We start from the raw sequence: 21,927 nt of genomic DNA, 5'->3' as shown, positions 1-21,927 counted from the left end.
CGGAAGTAGCAACAGTGATCCTCCTGACATCTCCTGTATCCTATCTCAAGCATGTAGCTATCGAACTTGAGATACCATTGTCTGGGTGCCTGTTTCAAACCATAGAGGCTTTTCTTTAGTTTGCAGACTAAGTCACCCGTGCCAGCTGCAATGTATCCCTCTGGCTGCTGCATATATATCTCCTCATCGAGATCTCCGTGGAGAAAGGCCGTCTTCACATCAAGCTGCTCTAAGTGAAGATCCTCTACTGCCACCATGCTCAGCACCGCTCGAATAGAACTCATCTTGACTACAGGAGAAAAGATCTCTGTGAAGTCGATACCTGCTCTCTGCTGAAATCCTTTTACAACCAGCCTGGCCTTGTACCGCTTCTTCCCACCCTGCTCTTCCTTCAGCCTGTAAACCCATTTGTTTGACAGTGCTTTCTTCCCCTTGGGCAGATCCACCAAATCCCACGTTTGATTCTGCTCCAATGACTTCATCTCATCATCCATGGCCGACTCCCACTCCTTCCTGGCATCAACCTCCAATGCCTCCATGAAGCATTCAGGTTCGCCATTATCTGTGAGCAACAAATAACTAAGAGTCCCATCATACCTTTGAGGAGGCTTCCCATGAGTACTACGAGTGGACCTTCTTAGTTGTGGAGGGGGTGCCAATGCTTCAGATTCTTGCTCTGACTGAGTCTTCTGACCAGAATTTGTAGACTCCTCTTCAGGATCCACAAAACACGGCTCAACAGGTTTTGTTTCTGGTTCATAGCTCTGTTGTATTTTCTCATTGAATACCACATCATTACTACGAATGATCTTCCTGTGTTCGGGATCCCAAAGCCGATACCCAAACTGTTGACCTCCGTATCCAACGAAAATACACTTCTTTGATTTGGCGTCTAGTTTGCTTCTTTGACTGGAATCAACATGGACATAACCGGTACAACCGAATAATCGTAAGTGCGCCAAATCAATCTTCTTCGCTGTCCATGCTTCCTCAGAAATCCCAAATTTAAGTTTCTTTGATGGCCCTCTGTTGATCAAGTAGGCAGCAGTGTTAACTGCTTCCGCCCAAAACTGCTGTGGCAATCCAGCATGTATCCTCATGCTCCTGGCACGCTCATTAATTATTCTGTTCATCCTTTCAGCAACTCCATTTTGTTGTGGTGTCCCTGGAACTGTCCTCTGCCTGACGATCCCAGCATCTGCACAGTAGTCCTCAAACTCCCTGCTGCAATACTCACCACCGTTGTCCGATCTCAGGCATTTCAACCTCTTTCCTGTCTCGAGTTCTACCATCGCCTGCCATCTCCTGAAGACCCCAAATACCTCTGACTTGTGCTTCAAGAAGAACACCCAAAGCTTCCTGGTAGCATCATCAATAAAAGTAACATAGTACTGAGATCCACCAATGGAAGAAACTGGTGCAGGCCCCCACACGTCCGTGTGCACGAGATCTAGCTTTTCTTGCTTCCGAGGTTTACCTTCTTTGTTGAATGAAACACGCTTCTGCTTTCCGAGAACACAATCCTCACAGAAGTCCATCTCAACACTCCTGAGACCCTGCAGCTTTCCCAACTAGTGCATCACCTCCAGTCCCTGATAACTCATGTGCCCAAGTCTACAATGCCATAACTTGGTGTCCACATCAGCTGCAGCAACTCCAATAGAGTTCTCCGTGCCGTTGGTGACATAAAGTGTCCCAACCTTCTTGCCACTAGCCACAGTCAACGAACCCCTGGATATCTTCCACTTATCGGCTGTGAAAGTAGTGTTGTACCCCTGGCTCGCCAACTGTCCAACAGAAATCAGATTCCTCTGCAGTTGAGGCACGTGCCGTACGTCCTCAAGCTCAAGTGAAGATCCAGAAGTCAACTTCACTTCCGCGCTTCCCCTTCCTTGTATGGTGCAAGGCTCTCCATCCCCTAGGTAGACTTTGCCGAAGTCTCCCTTCTCATATCCTCCAAGAAGCTTCCGTTGGGATGTAGCATGGAAAGACGCGCCCGAGTCTATCACCCAAGACTCGTCACAGGTAGATAAAGATAGAACGCGGGCATCCATGTCACCGTCTTCAGCAAGATTTGCCAGATCCTTGCTGACTCCTTCGGTGTGGTCGCCTTGCTTCCCTTTAGGAGATTTGCAGTCCCTCCTAAAGTGCCCCGTCTTCCCGCAGTTCCAGCACTTCACTTCCTTGTTCTGAGGTGCTCGAGACCTGCTGGATCTCGACTTCGAGTCGCTTCGAAATCGACCGTCCTTCTTTTGTCTTCCCCGGTCAGAGGTGTTTAGTACACTTCCAGACGACTCCGTAACTCCAGAAGATTTCCTTCTTGCTTCTTCACTTAGAAGCACTCCCACAACGTCATCAAAGATCAACTTCCCCGTCGCCGAAGAGTTGCTAACTGCCATCACCAGGCCCTCCCAGCTATCAGGCAATCCGGAGAGGATTAGCAATGCCCGAATCTCATCGTCAAAACTAATCTCCAATGACTCCAACTGGGCCGTGAGTCCATTGAATTCGTTGAGGTATTCTGCTATGCTGCCGCCATTTTTCATACGAAGATTAAACAACCTCTTCATGAGAAATACCTTGTTTGATGCTGAGGGTTTCTCGTACATCCGCGACAATGTTGCCATCAACTCCATCGTCGTCTTCTCGTTTTTGATGTTGAATGCCACTTGGGATGCAAGTGACAATCTAATGGTGCCGAGCGTCTTCCGATCGAGGACCTCCCAGTCTTCATCGGACATCTTCTCTGGTTTCTTTGCTCTACCTCCAAGAGGTAAATAGAGATCCTTCTGGTAAAGGTAATCCTCTATTTGCATCTTCCAGAACCCGAAGTTCGTTCCATTGAACTTCTCAATTCGCACCTTTCCTTCATCCGCCATCGCAGAAAACCAATAGCTCTGATACCACTTGTTGTCGGCGCCCACGCCGGAACCCACTCACACCGGCGCCGCCACCGACGTCGGACAAGCAAGAGAGAAGCAAACGGATAAACACTCTCTCGCTCCCTCGACTCCGGACTCAAGGATCACCTCTTCGCTCCGCCTACGAAGGGCAAAAGATTACCCCGTGGTATCAGTAGGGTAAAACACTTGAGCACCGCAACGGATTATCAAAGATCAAAAGGAAGAAGAAGGAAGAAAATAGCAAAGCAAACACAAAGATGTAACGAGGTTCGGCTACAAATAGCCTACGTCCTCCACCGCTCCAAATCTCAATTAGGATGAACTGATTACAGAGATAGCACACACCCGAACGATCACAAGCGATCGATCTACAAGAGATTCACACAGAATTCCCTTTGCACAAGAAGTAGGATTCCAATCCTCTTCTTCTCTAGAACCCTAGCCTCACAAACAAGAGTCTCTCTCAAATATACGGCCAATCTTCTTCACCCTAGGGCTCTCATGAGTCCTATATATAGTCACAAGACCTTCAGATGATCATAGCCGTCGAAACGCCGACAAAACACCAAAAGAAAACTCATCCGTATGATTTCCCGCGAGCCCGAGTCGACTCGGCTGAAGTCCGAGTCGACTCTGGCACGTCTGGACAACTTCCAGTATAACTGGCACGATCTCGAGTCGACTCGACTGTGGCTCGAGTCGACTCGACGATGCTCCGAGTCGTCTCGACTGTAGCTCGAGTCGACTCTGACAGTCCAGACAGAAACATGGTTTTTGCGGCTTTTCTCCTCTCGGGTCGACTCGACAGGCCTCGAGTCGACTCGACTGTTCCCGAGTCGACTCGACTGTAGCTCGAGTCGACTCCGACAGTCCGCCAGACTGAACTATGCAGAATTAATTCTCCTTCAATTCTCTTCATCATCAAAGGTCTCCACATACCCCAACAGTTGATGGACCAGGAGAAGCTTGCGGAAGCTTTGGAGCGCCAAGGTGGAGATTATAGGCTCAAGTGTGGCGCATCCAATGGAAAATAACAAGTTTCTGGGCTGTGAACAGTATTGGAGTCGACTCCTGGAGACTTGAAGTTGACTCCGGCACGCTGTGAAGACATGGCACAGTGCAGGGGTCGACCCCAAGACTTCAAGGGTCGACTCCTTAAGAGCGACAGGAAAAAGTCCGAGAGCTGTTTTCTGGGACAGCTTCAGGGGTCGACCCCAGGACAGCAGGAGTCGACCCGAGCACTGTTTTCACGGGATTTTCAGGCGTGAAGCGGGCCAAGTCAAGGTTTTTCAAGTCTCAAAGGATCTAAGTCATTCTTGGGCTAGGTTTAGGCTTAAAGGGGGAGAGCATGTAAGTCATAGACTTGGGTTGAGTGCTTTCTAATGTGGCTTAGGTGGAGATTGAGTTGGTGTATGATTAGATTAAAATTAGGTGCCTATATAAAGGCTTGATGTAATCAGTTTTAGAGTTATCACTTGTATTATTTCCTAGAGAAATAAGAGCCGCCAGAAAACTTTCTCCCACGTTCTCTCTTCTCTTCCTTTTCTTCTCCACGAAAACCCTAGTTTGTGATTGTGATTCTCCATCTCTTCTTCCTTTTTTTCCCACGCGGCCTGACGCCCTAGGGGATGCCCTAGATTAGCAGATATCAGGGATCCACACGCTTCCGCACAGCGCCAACAGTGGCAGCCTGCAGTAGAAGACAAAAGGGTAGGGATAAGGATGGGTTTTTCCAAAAAAAGCTGCAGATGGATAGTGGGGACCTTTTAATAAAACCTCTCAAAAAGATTGACGCCTACTTTGCCCGACTCGATTAATTACTTGAAGGAGAGATCTTATCTAGCATGAAGCCAGGGGACAGACTTGACCTTTAGTTTTTTTATCTAGCATTTTTTATAAAGTGGTTGTCTGACGACTCAAAACGTGCAATCATGTTTGTCAATCCAAGCCTGTTACCATTGCGCCAGACAATGACCTCTTAATGCTTTGTTCAAATTGCCAAAATAAAGATATTTTTGGTAATGTTAGATAGAATGCAGAAATCTAATTTGATTCAGATTCGACCCAACCAGACTCGATCCAGACCCAAATTTTTTGGATCAGATCCGAGTTACCCATGAATCCGATTCGACCCGAATAACCTGATGGGTCAAAAATTGTAGCTAACCCGATTCGACCTGACCCGATCTTTATTAGGATCGGATTTGGGTCCAAAATTAAAATCCGAATAAAAAAATAGATTGGGTTGAAACAGCTTCCTCCCAAAAGCTCCAAATTGGAGCTTCCTCTCAAAAGCTGTTTTCAGCTTCCCGCAAAAGCTGAAACAGCTTTTTGAAAAATTTACCAAACACAGTTTTTCATCTAAAAGTACTTTTGGAGGGCTAGAAAGTGCTTTCTGGCCCTCCAAAAGCTCCCCCAAACAGGGCCTAAGTGATCTGATCCAATCCGGCCCATTTGCACCTCTACTCGTAGCCCTAGACTCCACCTAAGTCGTCACACGGTGAGATTCTGAGATTGGAGTCGGCGGCAACTCCAGAACAACGGGCCGGACATCTCTATCCAGAGAAAGCCATCCGATCCTCCCTCCACCCCAAACCGAGGGGGCGAGAAGGAATTCAACCAATCCTCCACCACGGTGAAAGACAACAATGGGAGAGAAAAGAAAAGCAAGGCTGGGGGCAATGGGCGCGATAAGGGCAGCCGTGGGCGATGCCGTGATTACGTTCCTGTGGATGTTCTGCGTCTCCACCGTGGGCGCCCTCACCGCCGTCATCACGTCGGCCCTGCAGGTCCAGGGCGTCGCCTACTCCCTCCTCATCACCACCACCCTCATCTTCCTCCTCCTGCTCGTCTTCAATCCCATCTGCGATAACATCGGCGGCGCCAGCTTTAACCCTACCGCGACGGCCGCCTTCTACGCCGCCGGCTTTGGGGAGGACAACCTTGTCTCCATGGCTCTCCGCTTCCCAGCCCAGGTCCATCCACCCATCCTCTCCCTCTCCCCTTCTCCATCCTTGCCATTCGTTTCTCTGGCCATCTGATTAATCTAATCCTTCCTGATATCGTCAGGCGGCCGGGGCGGTGGGTGGTGTGTTGGCTATCGCAGAGTTGATGCCTCCTCATTATAAGCACACGCTGAGCGGGCCTTCTTTGAAAGTGGGCCTGCACACGGGGGCAGCCGCGGAAGGGGTCCTCACCTTTTGCATCACCTTGGCTGTTCTCTGGATAGTGATGAAGGGTCCCAGCAGCGCGTTCGTGAAGACTTGGTTGCTCGCTGTAACAACTGTGGCCTTCGTTCTTGCAGGTGCTGGTTACACGGGGCCATCCATGAACCCTGCCAATGTGAGCTGCTTCTTCCCTTATTCTGCATTTCTGCTGTCATCATCATCACCTTCTTCATCATTGTCATCTTAGATATCTGCAAATTACTTTGGTGCCATTATAACTTGTTTTTACTATTTGGAAGGTGTGGTGTAGCTTCCTGGTAGCAGTAGGACATCAGTGTATATCCTTATTCAGTTCAACTATTTAGCTTGCTCTATCACCTTTAACCATCAGCTGCACATTCCAACATTTCAAGCATGTCATTGAACTTCTAGCAGCATTTGTGGATTCCTTTTTCCCCACTCCCTTTTTTTGGTCTCATGTTCAGCTTATGAAGCTAGACTGTTTTTTGCAGATTATCCTGCGATATTTGGCACAAAACAAATCATTGCATAATACAATTTAGTCTAGGATTGAGGAATAGCTAAATGTACAAATAAGAAAGTCACTTATACTGCTTTGGTTTTAAAATATGCATAGCTTTGTGTATACTTGTGTTTATTTCTCACCCAGCATCTGTTAAAGCAAGAGTTAATTGAAGACAAAGTATGTCTGTGTGATGGTTATAACCGATAGGTATTTCCTTTAGGTGCTCTACCTGTCCAGGCTCAGTTAGATTGTCACATATAAGAACCATTTCATTCCGATGTCACTGAAAACATATTATGTCTGTCTGATGAAAATGCTACTATCATTTACTAAAAGAATTAAGCATGATGGTTTCTTGAGTGTTTAAATGGTTTATAGTTATTCAAATTACAATCCATATTCACAATTCTTTATGGGCTTGCTAGAAGCGATCTTGTTTCTCTAACGCATGAGACATAGGTGTGACATTCTTTGTTTACAGGTTAAACCATAGAAGCTAGGGGTGAGAATGGGGTATTGGTGAAAATAAGGTCCAGTATAGGTGAAAATAGGGGCTGATAGCCTGCTAATCCAATATGATTTTGACTTTTCAGGTTTGGATTTGCAAAATTAGCCAAATAAGCTACACCTATTGGATTCTATCTAGATCCTATATTTAAATCTAAATCCTTATCAAGTTAAGTTTGGATATAAGTTGACTCAAATGTGGTACTATTACTTGATAGCCATATATGTGCGTGTACACGCACATACATATATGTGTGTAAGTACATACATATATATGTATATACATGTGTGTGTGTATGCATACATACATTCATTCATAAATACATATATATACATACATACATACATGCACACATTATACATGTATCTATTGTTATATGAGATATTTTTGTTATAGTTGCATTTGGGCATGTGCAATGTGAATTGGACTAAAAACTATGAAATTAGAGTAAACTAGAATCCCTCACATGTGAAGCAAAAAGGCATATGGGGGAACCACAGCTGCAAGGGATGCCGTGCCCCCATTTTTTTTTCAGGAAATGCGGTCTTTTCTGCTTCTAATATTGGAGTCCCATTGCCTGCTGGACTCCAAGGCTTAGTGTTATATATAATTGAGATTTGTAATTATCTTATTTTACGATCAATTCATTTTAGAGGATGCCAACTGGTAGAGTTGGTAAAATTTGTTGTTTTGATACAAGAAACCTAGGTTTATCTACCCTTAACTCAATATTTGGTTGGGTTTCCATTTGACCTAATTATCAAAGAGAAAGAAGATCGGTTTAATTTCAAGAAAAATTTGTGGATAACTTGTTTCAGTAATAGAATAATAGAAAGACATTTTAAATAATTGAAAATAAAAGATTTTATTGTAAAAGAAATAATGAAATACCCTCTCTCAATAAGGCTTTAGTGATCCTAGGCATCTTGTCAAAGTTAGAGATCAAAGTGTCTTAGATCATGTTTTTGTTCAAAAACTCTAGTGTTATATCTTTGGACTTAAGGTTAAGCAGCTGTATTGAAAGGAGAGAGAAGTTTAAATAGCTTCCTGAATTATGCAATAACCCTTTTTTCTTTGTAATTAAGCAAATAAGTGAAAATGGAATTATTGCAAAGGATATATTAACTTTGATGGGAAAAGTAGACAGATAGATAAAGAAATGGATAAAGAAAGAGGGCCAGTACTAAAGGGTTTGAGAGAGAAATGGTTCAGGGGTTATATTTCAAACAAGGAGGAAGAAGAAATGAGATTGTTGGGATTAGAAGAGATACACAACTTAGGCTGGCCTCAAACCCAAAAACAACAAGCCTAACCTGCCTGTTTTGGTTGGATTGGGTTGAGAGACTATGAACTTCGGTTGGGATTAGGCTCAAAAATTCCAACTTGACTCCAAGTTGTTTTATGTTAAGATTGAGCTTAAACCCATCCCGATTTTGACTGCAACCCAACTTAAATCCTGTCGAATTATAGAGTTATGTGTCACTGTTTATGCCGTTCATCCATCAATTTTGGTTGAGGGTTAAGATATCCACCCCTTTTCCTCTTTATTAAAATTTCAACCCAAGCAACATTAACCTGACAGAAGTTTCCCAAGCCTTTCCTCTATCTTAAAATCCTCGTTTGACATGACCTAACTTGACTAAACAGAACCAACTTGACGTCTTCCTGACTTAGCTTGATATGGTTTGGGTTGGATAAATTTCAAACCAAAACGATGTTGATTTGGGATGAATTTGAGAGTTACAGAGGTTGGGTTGGTTTAGGCTTGGCTGTCAACCCAACCCACCTGCCCAAGTTGCAGCTTTAGAGATACACAAGGCAAAAGAGGAAAAGTGGATGTCCACATATTGCACGTCACATGCAGAGTTACAGATTCACATGCTTGTGATAATTGTTTCTGCACTTCATGAATCTCGCTCATGTCTTGTGCACTTCTGCACTCCCATGTCTACATGCGAACCTGTTCACACAATTGGCTGCACTTGGGAATAGGAGTGCATTTTAACTCACTGGATGAGATTTTCTATATTTGGTGGGTAATATGATTATTCTGTTTCCTTTTCTTAATAGGCACATTATGATATTTGTAAAGGTGTTAAGAGAGTTGATCAGATCAGGATTAGAAAAATGATGGGCAGGAATCTAAAACTCTAATCTTTTAAATAATATACTTGAGTATTCATATTAGACGATTGTGGTTAAGGTATTGTTTCTATCTTATTAAGGTAAATTCGTAAAATAAAAAATAATCTAGTTGGATTAGCCAATCAATAGCTAGTTGGCTTTATTAAGCTAAATAAGTGGAGTCTGGTGCATTTTGGGAAGAAAGGTTGTTAATATTCCTGAAATTCAAAATCTCATTTTTAATAAATATGGACGATATATATTTTACCATCTATGTCTCATCTATAGCATCTAAATTGAGACATAACTCTCAACTCGCTTTCCCTTTTGGAATTTCTTATGTTTGTTCGTCCTTTTTTCAGGATGGAGGCACTGGTGGTAGTGTCGATGAGCATCCTTTTGTTGGAGAGATGGAGAGGATGATTGTTAACAGAACGTCCCTCCCATCTCTTGCCCACCCCAAAAACCAAAAACCACACACCTCTAATGTCTCTGTTCTACCTGTTAAACCCCCACCTCTTAGCCTCACCCCTTTGCCAATCCAAAGGGCCCAACTAAAACTCAATTAATAACGAAAATCTAGGCCTTAACATTGTATATGGGTATAGGCTGTAAATTGAGTGCATGGATCTAACACATGTAATGTAATTTGGATTTGGCTATGGATATAGCTAGACCCAACTTGTTGCCACCCTTGTCTGGAAGTGGTGTCATGATGCTTGTCTTGACTTGACAGTGAACCCTTTTAGGATATCATAACAAACTTGTGTTTTGCAAGAAGCTCGAGCATTGGGGGTTTCAGAACAATTTTTCTCCAACTCTACTACGAGTGATTAAACTCATAATATCTACTTCTGATGTCAAAAAAATGTTGATCCTTAGTGCTTGGGGATTGTGAAAGATCCAAACTTGATGGAAAGCCAATTATTATCGAGTTATTCATGATGATATATGATGAAGCTCGAAAGTCAAAACTGCAATAAAGATCTTAATATGTGAATACTTTTGAAGGTATGAGAATAGTCAAATAATTGTTGAAAGGAATAACGAAAAAAGTAATGTAGGTGTAAGAAAGAATATCATGGAGGAAGAAGTAATGAATAAGTTAAACACTGTTTATGGTACAGCGTACTAAATATATACTAGTGAGACAACTTGCACTGACTATACTTCAGAATGTAAAAGTTTCTTTTGAATGGATCATTGTAGACCGTAGAAGATGGCAAACGTTTTTAAATGTTCAATATCTTATGAGTTGGAAATCATTAAGGATGGACAGCTAATGAGTTGAAGCCATTTAGGTAAGGATGGTGTAGCAGAGGGAATGAAGATTAGAGGGATCCACTAGATGCTAGAATACTTAGCATAGACTGGTATATAAAATGATGCTTACTTGCACAGATACTAGCATTGATTTTCTGAATTGATAATCGTCTTTTATGGAAGAAATTGCAGATAGTGGCAAAGCAGTTATTAGCTGTTTATGAGTTGCAATCATCTAGGCAAGTATGTTTTGGCAAGAGGGAATAAAATTATATGGTGTTCTAAATATGTAATACTTTATGCATGAATTGCACATAGTATTTGCTCATGTCAGAATTCATATAGTTTCTGGTCATGTTAGAATTCATATAGTATCTAGTCATGTTAGAATCCATACTCCAGCTTTTTCCATGTGCATATTCGGTGGGTAGCTGCTTTGCAATTAGAGTTGATAAATCAAGCGAACTCCTTGTTTTGTCATGCTTACCTCATTGTGCTATTATATCGTTTTTCTTATGGAAGACTTGTGAAAACCTTAGTTAAATTATGAGTATTCTTATAATATAAGAATTTTCTGCATATTTGGTTTATGATATTTAATCTCATTTCCTAGTGGGCTTTAAGATTTACCTAATACAAAATTGTGATCGGCACATATTTACATAAATATCCAAGGGAAAAAATGGCCGGCCTTTTCTGTTGAAATGAAAATTTCATTGTGACACCATTTCAGTTGGGGAGATCAGTGAATAGCTATAATGAATGGCATGATGAATGGTCATTGAGTGGCTTCTAAAATCGGAACTTCTTGATGATGACAATTGACCATTTTTAAATTTGTATCTACCATGCAAATAGACATGATAAGTGCTCAGATAGATGGGAAGATTTTACTGATGGTGAAGCTAATGCAATTTCTCTAAAAAATTTTTCTGGTAGCTTTGTTTAGCTGGAGTAGGATAGTTAGATGGTTGGTGTCCAATTGTATACTCAATTGTTTCACTAAACGAGGAACATATGATATATGCCCATATTGAGAAATATTGGTCACCTTCTTTCTAGCATATGTTTTTTGCTGGATTCATCAGAAAGTAGTGTACATGTAAATTCTAGATTTTTTCACCAGAGAATTTTGTGGATGGTCCTTTCGTAATGGGTCATTGGTGGGATCTACTAAGTGCTTTTGGAGGTTTATGTTATAACATATTTAGTGCAGTTGGAAAATTGACGGGGATGTTTTAAGAAGAAAGATGAAGAGGTAATTAGTTCTCTTTGTAGGTGCAAGAAAGAAGATCAGACATGATGAGTAGGAAGGAAGTAGCAAGTTTCTTTGCTAGAGAACAGCAGCCACTCATTTGCTTAGTTGTTTCAGTCCAACATTAGATGGTTTTAAGTTGCATTTGCTTGGTAGTCCAGTCCTTTTATTTGCAGCAACTGGATGCTTTTATGTTATACTTTAGAGCTTGACTCAAGGACTGCAATGACTGCAAGTGTGTTTGATGGTGCCTGTGGTTAATACAATTGTCTAGGTCTTACAGTGGTAATGCCACCATTAGGGTTCAAATCCTAGATCTCTTCCATAAGCAAGCCTTTAAGAGGAGGGGTGTGGCAATTGTTGGAGCTAAGTCCTATTGGCAACATAGGTAGATAACTGGATTTCATATATTGATTATAACACTCCAACCTGACACTAGTCACTATATGCTTGGATCATATATTTGGGTTCATTATTTTCCTTGTTCTCCTCGTATGATCAGGCTTCTCCAAATATTGATTATTTTCCCACTTCTTCCTTTCAGCTCTTCCTTGGTCATCCTCCCTGCTCTCTACGAAGGGCCAACGCTTATTTATTTGGTTTTCGTTGTATATGCTGGTATCATCCTGATTAATAGTAGCAGATTGTGCTCAATCTCTTAAAACTTTGAAGAATACTCTATGTTCTTATTTTAATTCTCTTTATAGCATCTATGCCCTTAGCATTCACATGCCATGCAGCTCTCTTCTTATCCTATAAACCAACAAAAAGAAGACGAAAAGTTGCAGAGACATCTCGTTGTGCTATGGTATACCAATGGAAAAAAACGTTTGCATGTTGTGGTTAAGATGGATATTTTGCAATGGCTCTATAGGCAAACTCATTAGATGCCATCTGTAGTAGTATTCTTGTCAGAAGCCCATGGTGCAATGAATAACATGTGTACTATGTACACTTTAAGGTGCTATGCACTTAGTGGAGAAGCAATTTTATGGAAGATATATTATCAGCTTTCTTTATTTTTTAACTTTTTATTTTTATTTTCGTAATTTTTGTAATTGAACTATTCTGATTTTGATAGGATATCTGGCTTGTATATTAATAGCAATTCCATCACCATCTTGCTGACTTTTTCATGACATGGCAAGCATCGATATTCCTCATGCGCACGGCTGCCATTTTTTTAATCTAATACTGTTATTTATATTTTTGTTTTTCAAATTTGACAAAATTATTTTCTGTTAACAGGCATTTGGCTGGGCATATATCAGCAACCGCCACAATACATGGGAACAATTTTATGTCTACTGGATGTGCCCTTTCATTGGTGCCATTTTGGCTGCTCGGGTTTTCAGGGTTCTCTTCATGCCAAAGGTCAAGGCTAAAAAAGCATGAGATTAAATAGATGAAGCTGGACAGTTATTTTTTGATGCTCTAGTGAAATAAACCGGTTAGACTATGGCGGCTGGAGGTTATACTGCATCTCTGCTTTTCATTTTTGTTGAACTCTCTTAGTCTATTTTTTTGTTGGAGTAATATCAATATTAAATATTATTTCAACCTTCGTAGTTATGTCTTTTGTTTATTGGCTGATGTAAACTTAAAAGAGGTTGGTTTTAGGACGCTACCTTGGTCAGGCAGTTCAAGCATGATACATGCGAGTCCCGAAAGATTAATACCCATTACTTGCATTTTGTGCCTTGTTTAGGAGGGGCAGAGTTTAGGCCCGGCTGTTGGTTTTCAATTTCTGTTTTTTGCTTTCAAAAACACAAACATCTGAACTTAAAAAATTACTTGGCAGATGAGTTTATGTTTCCAGATTTTTAAAATTATTATCTAGATTTTGAAAAAATTGAAAATCAGGAATTATGACTTTTGTTGTTTTTGAAAATTGAAATTGATTCTTTTTATCTTTGCCACTGCCACCGTTGTTGCAATTGCTATTGCTGCTATCATTAAAGGTATCATCATTGCCATTACTTGGGTATCATCATTGTCGCTGCTACCATTATGGCTACCATTGTCATGTTGCTACCTAATAGCCTCTATTGTCACCACCATCGTTGCCGCACCATCATTGCTATTACCTCTCTCACTACTATCACTATCATCCTCTACTACCATTGTCACCATCACTATCGCCATTGTTATTATTACCAAATCTTTAGAATTATAAAAATAGATTTCAAGATTAGTTTTCGGGAAAAAAAATTAAATTTATTTTTGAAAAGTTAAAAACTGAAAATTGACAATGATGCCAAACATCATCCTAGTTTGTCTAGAATATTTTTAGTGGCCTGAAGCTCCAACTTTTCTCATTATATATTAGTAGATTTTGTCATATACCATGCATGTAAAAGGAAGCATTATTATTTATAAACTCTTTACAAGATTAAATTGTTTTTAATTTTACTTTTTTCATATAATGACAAGGAGGCTTACAAAAAAGTGATAAGAGGGTTGAACTTTCCTTTTTAACCTAATTCTGTTTTGGAGAACAGAGAGCCAATTAATGGATCTCCTTGCTTTCGCTAAGAATCGAAAACAATACTGTCTTTTTCTCTTTTTCGAATAAAAAAAATATAGTTGGTTTTGACTTTTGACTTTATCAATCTATGATTATATTTCCTTAAAAAAAGTTTGGAGATCCGTACAATTTGTACGAGATCCCACTTGGGACTTTTCTGGTATGGTTCAAATAAGCACAAAATCATTTTACCAACATCAATTCTGATTTTCCTTCTTACATGCTCTCTTACATGCATCGAGGAACAACTGATGCAAAAGTCCTGTTCTATACTCCCGTTCATCCGCCCTAGAGGCCAAGTCTCACTTTCTGTGTCTTAACTACTCTCAATCACTTCTCTTTATCGCAACCTCTCACCAAACCCTCCTTCCACCCTCACGGCCAAACGCTCCTCCCCGTCTTCGGTTTCAACACACCGTCCCGGGACAATCATCTCATCACCCCTCCAACTCTCGGTATCCTGCTCCCTGTTCCGTTCAACCCAGAGGCGGCCCAATTAAAGGCTTAAGACAAACTCACTAAGAAAGTCTTTTTTTTTATTTTTAAAAAATGATGGAAATTTTTTAATTAAGTGTAAAATACTTTCAAAATTCACCAAATCACTGACCTGCGCACTTGGATTACAAGACATGCCAATAGCTTAAGGAAATAAGGGCCTACTCCTCCCCAATTCATATTGCTAGACAATCTTTAGCTTTAATTCCACATCTTCTCACCCCAACCGGATCCCAATCTCAAAGCTTGACTCCCTTACAAATCTCTTCAAGGAGTACGCAACCACCCCCACCCCCAACCCAAATCCCAACCGAAAATACAAAATAAAAGAAAACATCATAGTGGCTCCTAAGAAAAGCACAATTTATTTTCTCAACTCAAACTTGACTAAGCCTTAATCCCAAACAAGTTGGGGTCGGCTAACCACAATTCATTTCATTCAGCTCCGCAATGCCCATAGCATCCTTCTATTTTCTCTGTCCCAGTTTACAAATGAAATCTCCCCCCCACCCCTAGACCTCTAACCCCTCCCAACAAAAAGAATAAAAAAATCATTCTGAATCCTTCATAGAACAGTCAAAAACCAAACTAATATTTATGTGATGCACATAAATATTAGTGAGGATGCCACCCACATAAGTAACCTGCACTACAGATTAAAATGGTTTACTTTTACTACCAAATGATTCAACACTAGATTTCCAATGATAAATTTTGTTTTTTTTTTTTTCTCAAACAGATTTTTTAAAAAAGCAAGTCTTGGTTTTAACCGACTTTGATGGAATCCATATATACTAAAAAAACTTTTCAAAATGCAACAGATCGAGTGTGCCACTGCTGATAGTCTATTCTCACCAGTGTCGGTACTTGACAGATGAATTTTACAAGAGTTTGCTGCCAGTATAGCGATTGATGTATAAGAAAACTAAAATGAATTTAAAATGAAAAAGGAGAAAAAAATCAATACATACCTACACCCCGGTAAAGGCCTCTCAATCCATTTTGTCTGCAGGTTTTGAAAATGCCATCAAGAATTCCTCCAAAACCTGTTCCGACTTCGGACTGAGATAGTCCTCTGAACTTGCCCCTTGATGGTCCAACAACCTGCAAATCAAGTTCTAGATAAACTAATTCCAGATGAGAACATGTCCACAACACAACATTGAAAATCAGACAGAAGTATGTGAGGTGGTTATTATTTATCAGTAGAAGATCCAGGGATCTAGAATTACTTCCAAGAGATGGTAGATTATTTTGTATTGGTAAGAAGAATCAAGGCGAAATTTTCCATATCTGAAGAGATCCAAAACCCACAGATGGAAAAAGTGGTGGAAAGAGATAAGCTAAATCACAAAAATGGAATGATGTAGGAGTCTAATGATGTTCACCTGATAAGCCAATTTGGTGCGAACCAAATCGAGAGGATAAGTGCAAACAACTGCAGTTCCTCCAGCAAGTGACCCTGATACAAGATCAAGAACAGGCCCTCTTCCAACATCAGGAAAACCAAGTATAATCCATCGACGATATTGCTCATAAGCCATATAATGCAAAGCTGCATAAGGTACAATCCGAGCAACACTGGCACCATTTCCTCTGGGGAATAAAACGATAAACATCAGATAATAGACAAATCATTCTGACAAAATGTAGGTGTTGCTGGAAATTGGACCGAGGGGCGACTGCTCGGCTGAGAAGGAGGAGCTCCAGCAAGAGTGGCGGTGGCGGTATGCCGGCGGGCTGCGTCCTCTGGGGGACCTGCAAAAAGCCGGTGGCCGGAGTTTCCGGCGTCGGCCCTCCGATGCTTAAGTCAGAGGAGGGCTTGAGTTTGGAGAGGGAGATGGACTGTCAATAAAAGTCCGAAGCCCGAAGCCCGAAGCCCGAAGCCTCCTTTTAGGAGGAAGAGGTTCCCCTTTTATAGGAGGAGTGCATGATTACCTGAGATGTGACGGGGCGAATTAATGGGTCACCGTCATTATTGGGCATGGTTGTGCGCATTAATGAGTTGCCGTGAGAGACTGAACGAGATGGAGTGAGTCAATGGGTTGGCGTGGATGGCCTGAGATTTCGAGTAAGCTGGAGGTCCGTGGAGATCGTGCGCATTTAATTGTTGACAGTCGCAGCAGGGTATGACCCCTGGTTGATATGTCGTGGCGTGGCCGGCAAGCAAAGCATGGTGCGGTGAGGCTGCTGCAGGATGGCCGCACCACATGGGCATGAGCTTTGCCTGCATGAGCTCGGCCTGCATGAGCTCGGTCTGCATGAGCTCGATCTGCATGGGCTCGGTCTGCATGCACTCGGCCTGCATGAGCTCGGCCTGCATGAGCTCGGCCTGCATGAGCTCGGTCTTCTGGGCTTGGCCTGCATGAGCTCGGTCTGCATGAGCTTGGTCTTCTGAGCTCGGCCTGCATGAGCTCGGTTTTCATGAGCTCGGCCTGCATGAGCTCGGCCTGCATGAGCTCGGTTTTCATGAGCTCGGCCCGGCCTGCATGAGCTCGGCTCGCCCTGCATAAGCTCGGTCTTCTGAGCTCGATCTGCATGAGCTCGGCCCGGCCTGCATGAGCTCGGTCTGCATGAACTCGGTCTTCTGGGCTCGGCCTGCATGAGCTCGGCCTGCATGAGCTCGGTCTTCTGAGCTCGGCCTTCTGAGCTCGGCCTGCATGAGCTCGGCCCGGCCTGCATGAGCTCGGCTCGGTCTTCTGAGCTTGGCTTGCATGAGCTCAGGCTTGCTGTCGGATTTGGGTGTTTTAATTGTATTATGGGGTGGTCTATTTTTTCCCCCCAACACTACCCCCCGACTTCCGAGTTCGAGCTGCTTTTTGGCTCGAGCGAAGGAAGTAGTCCAGTCGTCGATCATCCTATAATATAGCCAAATATCTATGGAAATGTATGTGCCAAGTAGGGTGTACCTCTCATGCAGTTGGAGCTAAGTGCTTCAGGTCGACTCAGCGGCCTTCTTTGGCTTGTGGTCGACTCAGCAGGGTGCCCCCACCCAGATCGGGGCGTGTTGTCGTAGGAGGCGTCGAATGTCGTCGAAGTGTCGTCGAATGTCGTCGAAATGTCATCGAGTGTCATCGAATGTCGTCGAATGTCGTCGAATATTGTCGAATATCGTCGAAGTGTCGTCGAATGTCTTCCCGAGGTCGAGGGAGCTTGGGCTCGCTGTCGACTCAACGGGGCATCCCGACCTTAGTCAGGGGATCATGCATGAGGCCGAGGGAGCTTGAGCTCGCTGTCGACCCCGCGACGCTTTCCGAGGTCGTGGGAGCTTGGGCTCGCTGTCGACTCAGCGGGGCATCCCGACCTTAGTCGGGGGATCGTGCACGAGGCCGAGGGAGCTTGGGCTTGCTGTCGACCCCGTGACGCTTTCCGAGATCGAGAGAGCTTGGGCTCGCTGTCAACTCAGCAGGGCATCCCGACCTTAGTCGGGGGATCGTGCACGAGGCCGAAGGAGCTTGGGCTCGCTATCGAACCCGCGATGCTTTCCGAGGTCGAGGGAGCTTGGGCTCGCTGTCGACTCAGCGGGGCATCCCGACCTTAGTCAGGGGATCATGCATGAGGTCGAGGGAGCCTGGGCTTGCTGTCGACCCCGCGATGCTTCCCGAGATCGAGGGAGCTTAGGCTTGCTGTCGACTCAGCGGGGTATCCTGAGCTTGGTCGGGGTCTTTGATGGAGATGGAGACCGGAGATGGCCTTGTCCGTTGGCGATCGTGCACCCCCACCTGGAGTGGGGCGACGTTGGAGATAGAGATATCCGTAGGTCGTATTTTGCATTCTCCGACCTGGAGATAGGTAAAATATTGAAATTATTTAAAGCCAAAGTGGCATCCTGTACCTTTTGGAGACATTTTAATAACTCCCGAACTTCGAAGTCCCTCAGAACTTAGCTCAGCACCGGCCTTCTGAAGGAGGCGTTCTGAGCTCGATCTTCTGAGCTCGAGCTTCTGAGCTCAGGCTTCTGTCTGAGCTCGGGCTTTGGAGCTCGGCTTCTGAGCTCGGCCTGCATGAGCTCGGCTCGGTCTTCTGAGCTCGGCCTGCATGAGCTCGGCTCGGCCTGTATGAGCTCGGCTCGGTCTTCTGAGCTCGCCTGCATGAGCTCGGCTCGGCCTGCATGAGCTCGGCTCGGCCTGTATGAGCTCGGCTCGGTCTTCTGAGCTCGCCTGCATGAGCTCGGCTCGGCCTGCATGAGCTCGGCTCTCAGTGAAAGCACCAGCCGTTAAGGTCGCGGAAAACGAAAGTCGGCCTTCCGTCATGAGGTATTGTCTACTCTGGGAGGGTCTGCGTAGGTACCACGCCCCCGCATGGTTTTGTTCCTTCGGTGCAGGATCTAGTCCTGCTACCAAAAGGGTCCTCCTGGCCTGATGACCGAGCGCCGTTATGAGGACTTACACCCATGAGAAGGGAGTACATGCTGGTCTCTTACTTGCTGCAGGCCTTGATGATTCGAACGAAAGAAGTGGGGACACGTAGCCTTCATCCTCTGCTTTTATTTCTCTTCCCCTCCAACTTGTTGATGTGAGACTCGGGCTACTTGGTTCCCTCCACGTCCCACGTCGTTGCAGTGGGAGCCATGTCTGATTCGAGATGGCTCGGAAGAAAGTTTCTTCCTCCGCTTAATGTAAACCCATGGAGGCGGCACAGGAGGGGCCTCCACTTGTTGCAGGCTTTGGACTGCAGTGGCTAGCGCTCGGGCTTGCTGCACCAGCGCGTCGAATTACTCCGGCTGGACTTGAGGGACTGGATCCGCCGGAGGCCTTGGTGGTGGGTTCTGGACTGAGTGCCCAGGACTTAGTGCAGGACGCCGGGAGGCGTTAGAGGCTCCTTTGCTCCTTAGCTTCATGGTCATAACTCGGGCCCTTCCTCTAGCGCCAACTGTTGCTGGAAATTGGACCCGAGGGCGACCGCTCGGCTGAGAAGGAGGAGCTCTGACAAGAGTGGCGGGTGGCGGTACGCCGGCGGGCTGCGTCCTCCGGGAGACTTACAAGAAGCCGGTGGCCGGGGTTTCCGGTGCCGGCCCTCCGATGCTTAAGTTAGAAGGGGGCTTGAGTTTGGAGAGGGAGATGGACTGTCAATAAAAGTCCGAAGCTCGAAGCTCCCTTTTAGGAGGAAGAGGTTCCCCTTTTATAGGAGGAGTGCGGGGTTACCTGAGATGTGACGGGGCGAATTAATAGGTTACCGTCATGATTGGCCATGGTTGTGCACATTAATGAGTTGCCGTGGGCGACTGAACGAGATGGAGTGAGTCAATGGGTTGGCGTGGATGGCCTAAGATTTCGAGTAAGCTGGAGGTCCGTGGAGATCGTGCGCATTTAATTGTTGACAGTCGTAGCAGGGTATAGCTCCTGGTTAATATGTCGTGGCGTGGCCGACAAGCAAAGCATGGTGCGGTGAGGCTGCTGCAGGGTGGCCGCAGCACGTGGGCATGAGCTTTGCCTACATGAGCTCGGCCTACATGAGCTCGGCCTGCATGAGCTTGGTCTGCATGAGCTCGGCCTGCATGAGCTCGGCCTGCATGAGCTCGGTCTGCATGAGCTCGGTCTGCATGAGCTCGGTCTTCTGGGCTCGGCCTGCATGAGCTCGGTCTGTATGAGCTCGGCCTTCTGAGCTCGACCTGCATGAGCTCGGTCTTCTGAGCTTGGTCTTCATGAGCTCGGCCCAGCCTGCATGAGCTCGGCTCGGCCTGCATGAGCTCGGTCTTCTGAGCTCGATCTGCATGAGCTCGGCCCGGCCTGCATGAGCTCGGTCTTCTGGGCTCGGCCTGCATGAGCTCGGTCTTTTGATCTCGGCCTGCATGAGCTCGGCCTTCTGAGCTCGGCCTGCATGAGCTCGGTCTTCTGAGCTCGGTCTGCATGAGCTCGGCCCGGACTGCATGAGCTCGACCTTCTAAGCTCGGCCTTCTGAGCTCGGCCTGCATGAGCTCGGCCTGCATGAGCTCGGCCCGGCCTGCATGAGCTCGGCTCGGCCTGCATGAGCTCGGCTCGATCTTTTAAGCTTGGCTTGCATGAGCTCAGGCTTGCTGTCGGATTTGGATGTTTTAATTGTATTTGTGGGGTGGTCCATTTTTCCCCCCAACAGTAGGAAACATCAGATTGCTAAAGGATAGTTGAACTTGGAAATTTAAACGGACCTGTAGAATCCTAATAAACCTTCTGTCTGTACAATCTTCCGAAAAGATCCCAACAATCCTGCATTCTGAAAATTTGGTCTTTTGGTCTGGCAGTTCAAAATAAAGATACAGTTCTTCACTCAGGGCCGCCAGGCCGGCCTGCGGAGTATGGGTTTTTGGGATTTGGGTATAGAAAGCGAGGGGAGAAATGGAGGTTTAGGGGCTGAACAAAGGAGAATATGAGGCTATGGAGGGGAAAAAAGGTTGAAGGAATATGAGAAGCTTCAAGTGGGAACAGAGGCATCTTTGGTGGGGAGACTTCATATAGAAGGAACGGGAAGGAGACAGGACCTACCTCTCTTTTGCTTTCAAGAAGTAGTGTGTAATAACCCCAAATTTTTTTCTTTTTTTTCTATATAAAGAAGGATAGAATAGTCCTTAAAATTGATATAAGGGGTAAAATTGGAAGGAATCAAAAGTTAATGGCATAATAGTAGATACATTGAAGTGTTAGGGACAAAATGAAAATTTAATAATTTTAAATAAAGGGTGAACAGTGCTTGATGTGATTTAAATGGGGGATTTGGGGTGCTGTGGCGGTGGGATTAAGCAGAGAGGGAGACACAGAGAGAAGTTAGAGGAGGTCTCAGGCGGAAAGAAAGGAAGAAAAAGAAGAGGAAATAAAAGAAGAAGAAGAAGAAGGAGGGAAGACGAGAGAAAAAAGTGGTAAGTACCCCATCCCTACCTAGTCCCCTAATGGAATTGAGGCTGTAAAGAGGTTAGATAGGGGTTTTAGAGGTAGTTAAGAGAGAGAGAATCGGATTTCGGCAAGGTTTTCCGAGACTGCGGAAAACCTGTGTCAAAGTTTTGACTTCAATAAATTTTTTTGGGGGTCAATCGGCCTCCGATGGTGATGCATGTCACCATTTTGGAAACCCCTATAACTGTAGAATATCAGGTATAAATTTCATAGAGTTTGGAGTTTGGAAAGTAGATCAAATCCGGGATGAAGTAACCGGCTGTCGGTCCGGATTACCGTTCATCCGGATGGGA

General features: G+C 44.4%; 2 protein-coding genes across 2 annotated transcripts; one reads left to right on the top strand and one right to left on the bottom strand.

Moving 5' to 3' along the window:
• Positions 1 to 5,399: 5,399 nt before the first annotated feature.
• LOC103696742 (aquaporin SIP1-2-like) lies at positions 5,400 to 13,437 on the top strand. The gene is made up of 3 exons (XM_008778455.3): positions 5,400 to 5,878; positions 5,973 to 6,245; positions 12,995 to 13,437. The coding sequence occupies exons 1-3, from the start codon at positions 5,552 to 5,554 to the stop codon at positions 13,139 to 13,141; spliced, it is 747 nt and encodes a 248-aa protein (XP_008776677.2). The 5' UTR covers positions 5,400 to 5,551; the 3' UTR covers positions 13,142 to 13,437.
• A 1,718-nt stretch (positions 13,438 to 15,155) lies between these two features.
• Positions 15,156 to 20,981, bottom strand: LOC103696744 (mitochondrial carrier protein CoAc1-like; the record flags this gene model as incomplete). The annotated part of the gene is made up of 4 exons (XM_039122770.1): positions 15,156 to 15,187; positions 15,740 to 16,037; positions 16,157 to 16,364; positions 20,896 to 20,981. Coding segments are annotated over 4 exons (624 nt in total), but the record flags the coding sequence as incomplete, so codon positions are not given.
• Between the last annotated feature and the right edge of the window lie 946 nt (positions 20,982 to 21,927).

Source organism: Phoenix dactylifera, unplaced genomic scaffold, assembly GCF_009389715.1.
Source record: "Phoenix dactylifera cultivar Barhee BC4 unplaced genomic scaffold, palm_55x_up_171113_PBpolish2nd_filt_p 001744F, whole genome shotgun sequence".
NCBI lineage: Eukaryota > Viridiplantae > Streptophyta > Magnoliopsida > Arecales > Arecaceae > Phoenix > Phoenix dactylifera.
The sequence above is the reverse complement of the archived record's forward strand: the minus strand, read 5'-3'. Positions and strand labels throughout refer to the sequence as shown.

Excerpts from the sequence above, each read along its gene's own strand:
- LOC103696742 (XM_008778455.3), top strand. The coding sequence starts at position 5,552 with ATGGGAGAGAAAAGAAAAGCAAGGCTGGGGGCAATGGGCGCGATAAGG. Across the intron at positions 5,879-5,972 it reads CTCTCCGCTTCCCAGCCCAG|GCGGCCGGGGCGGTGGGTGG; the intron begins GTCCATCCACCC and ends TGATATCGTCAG. Across the intron at positions 6,246-12,994 it reads CATCCATGAACCCTGCCAAT|GCATTTGGCTGGGCATATAT; the intron begins GTGAGCTGCTTC and ends TTCTGTTAACAG.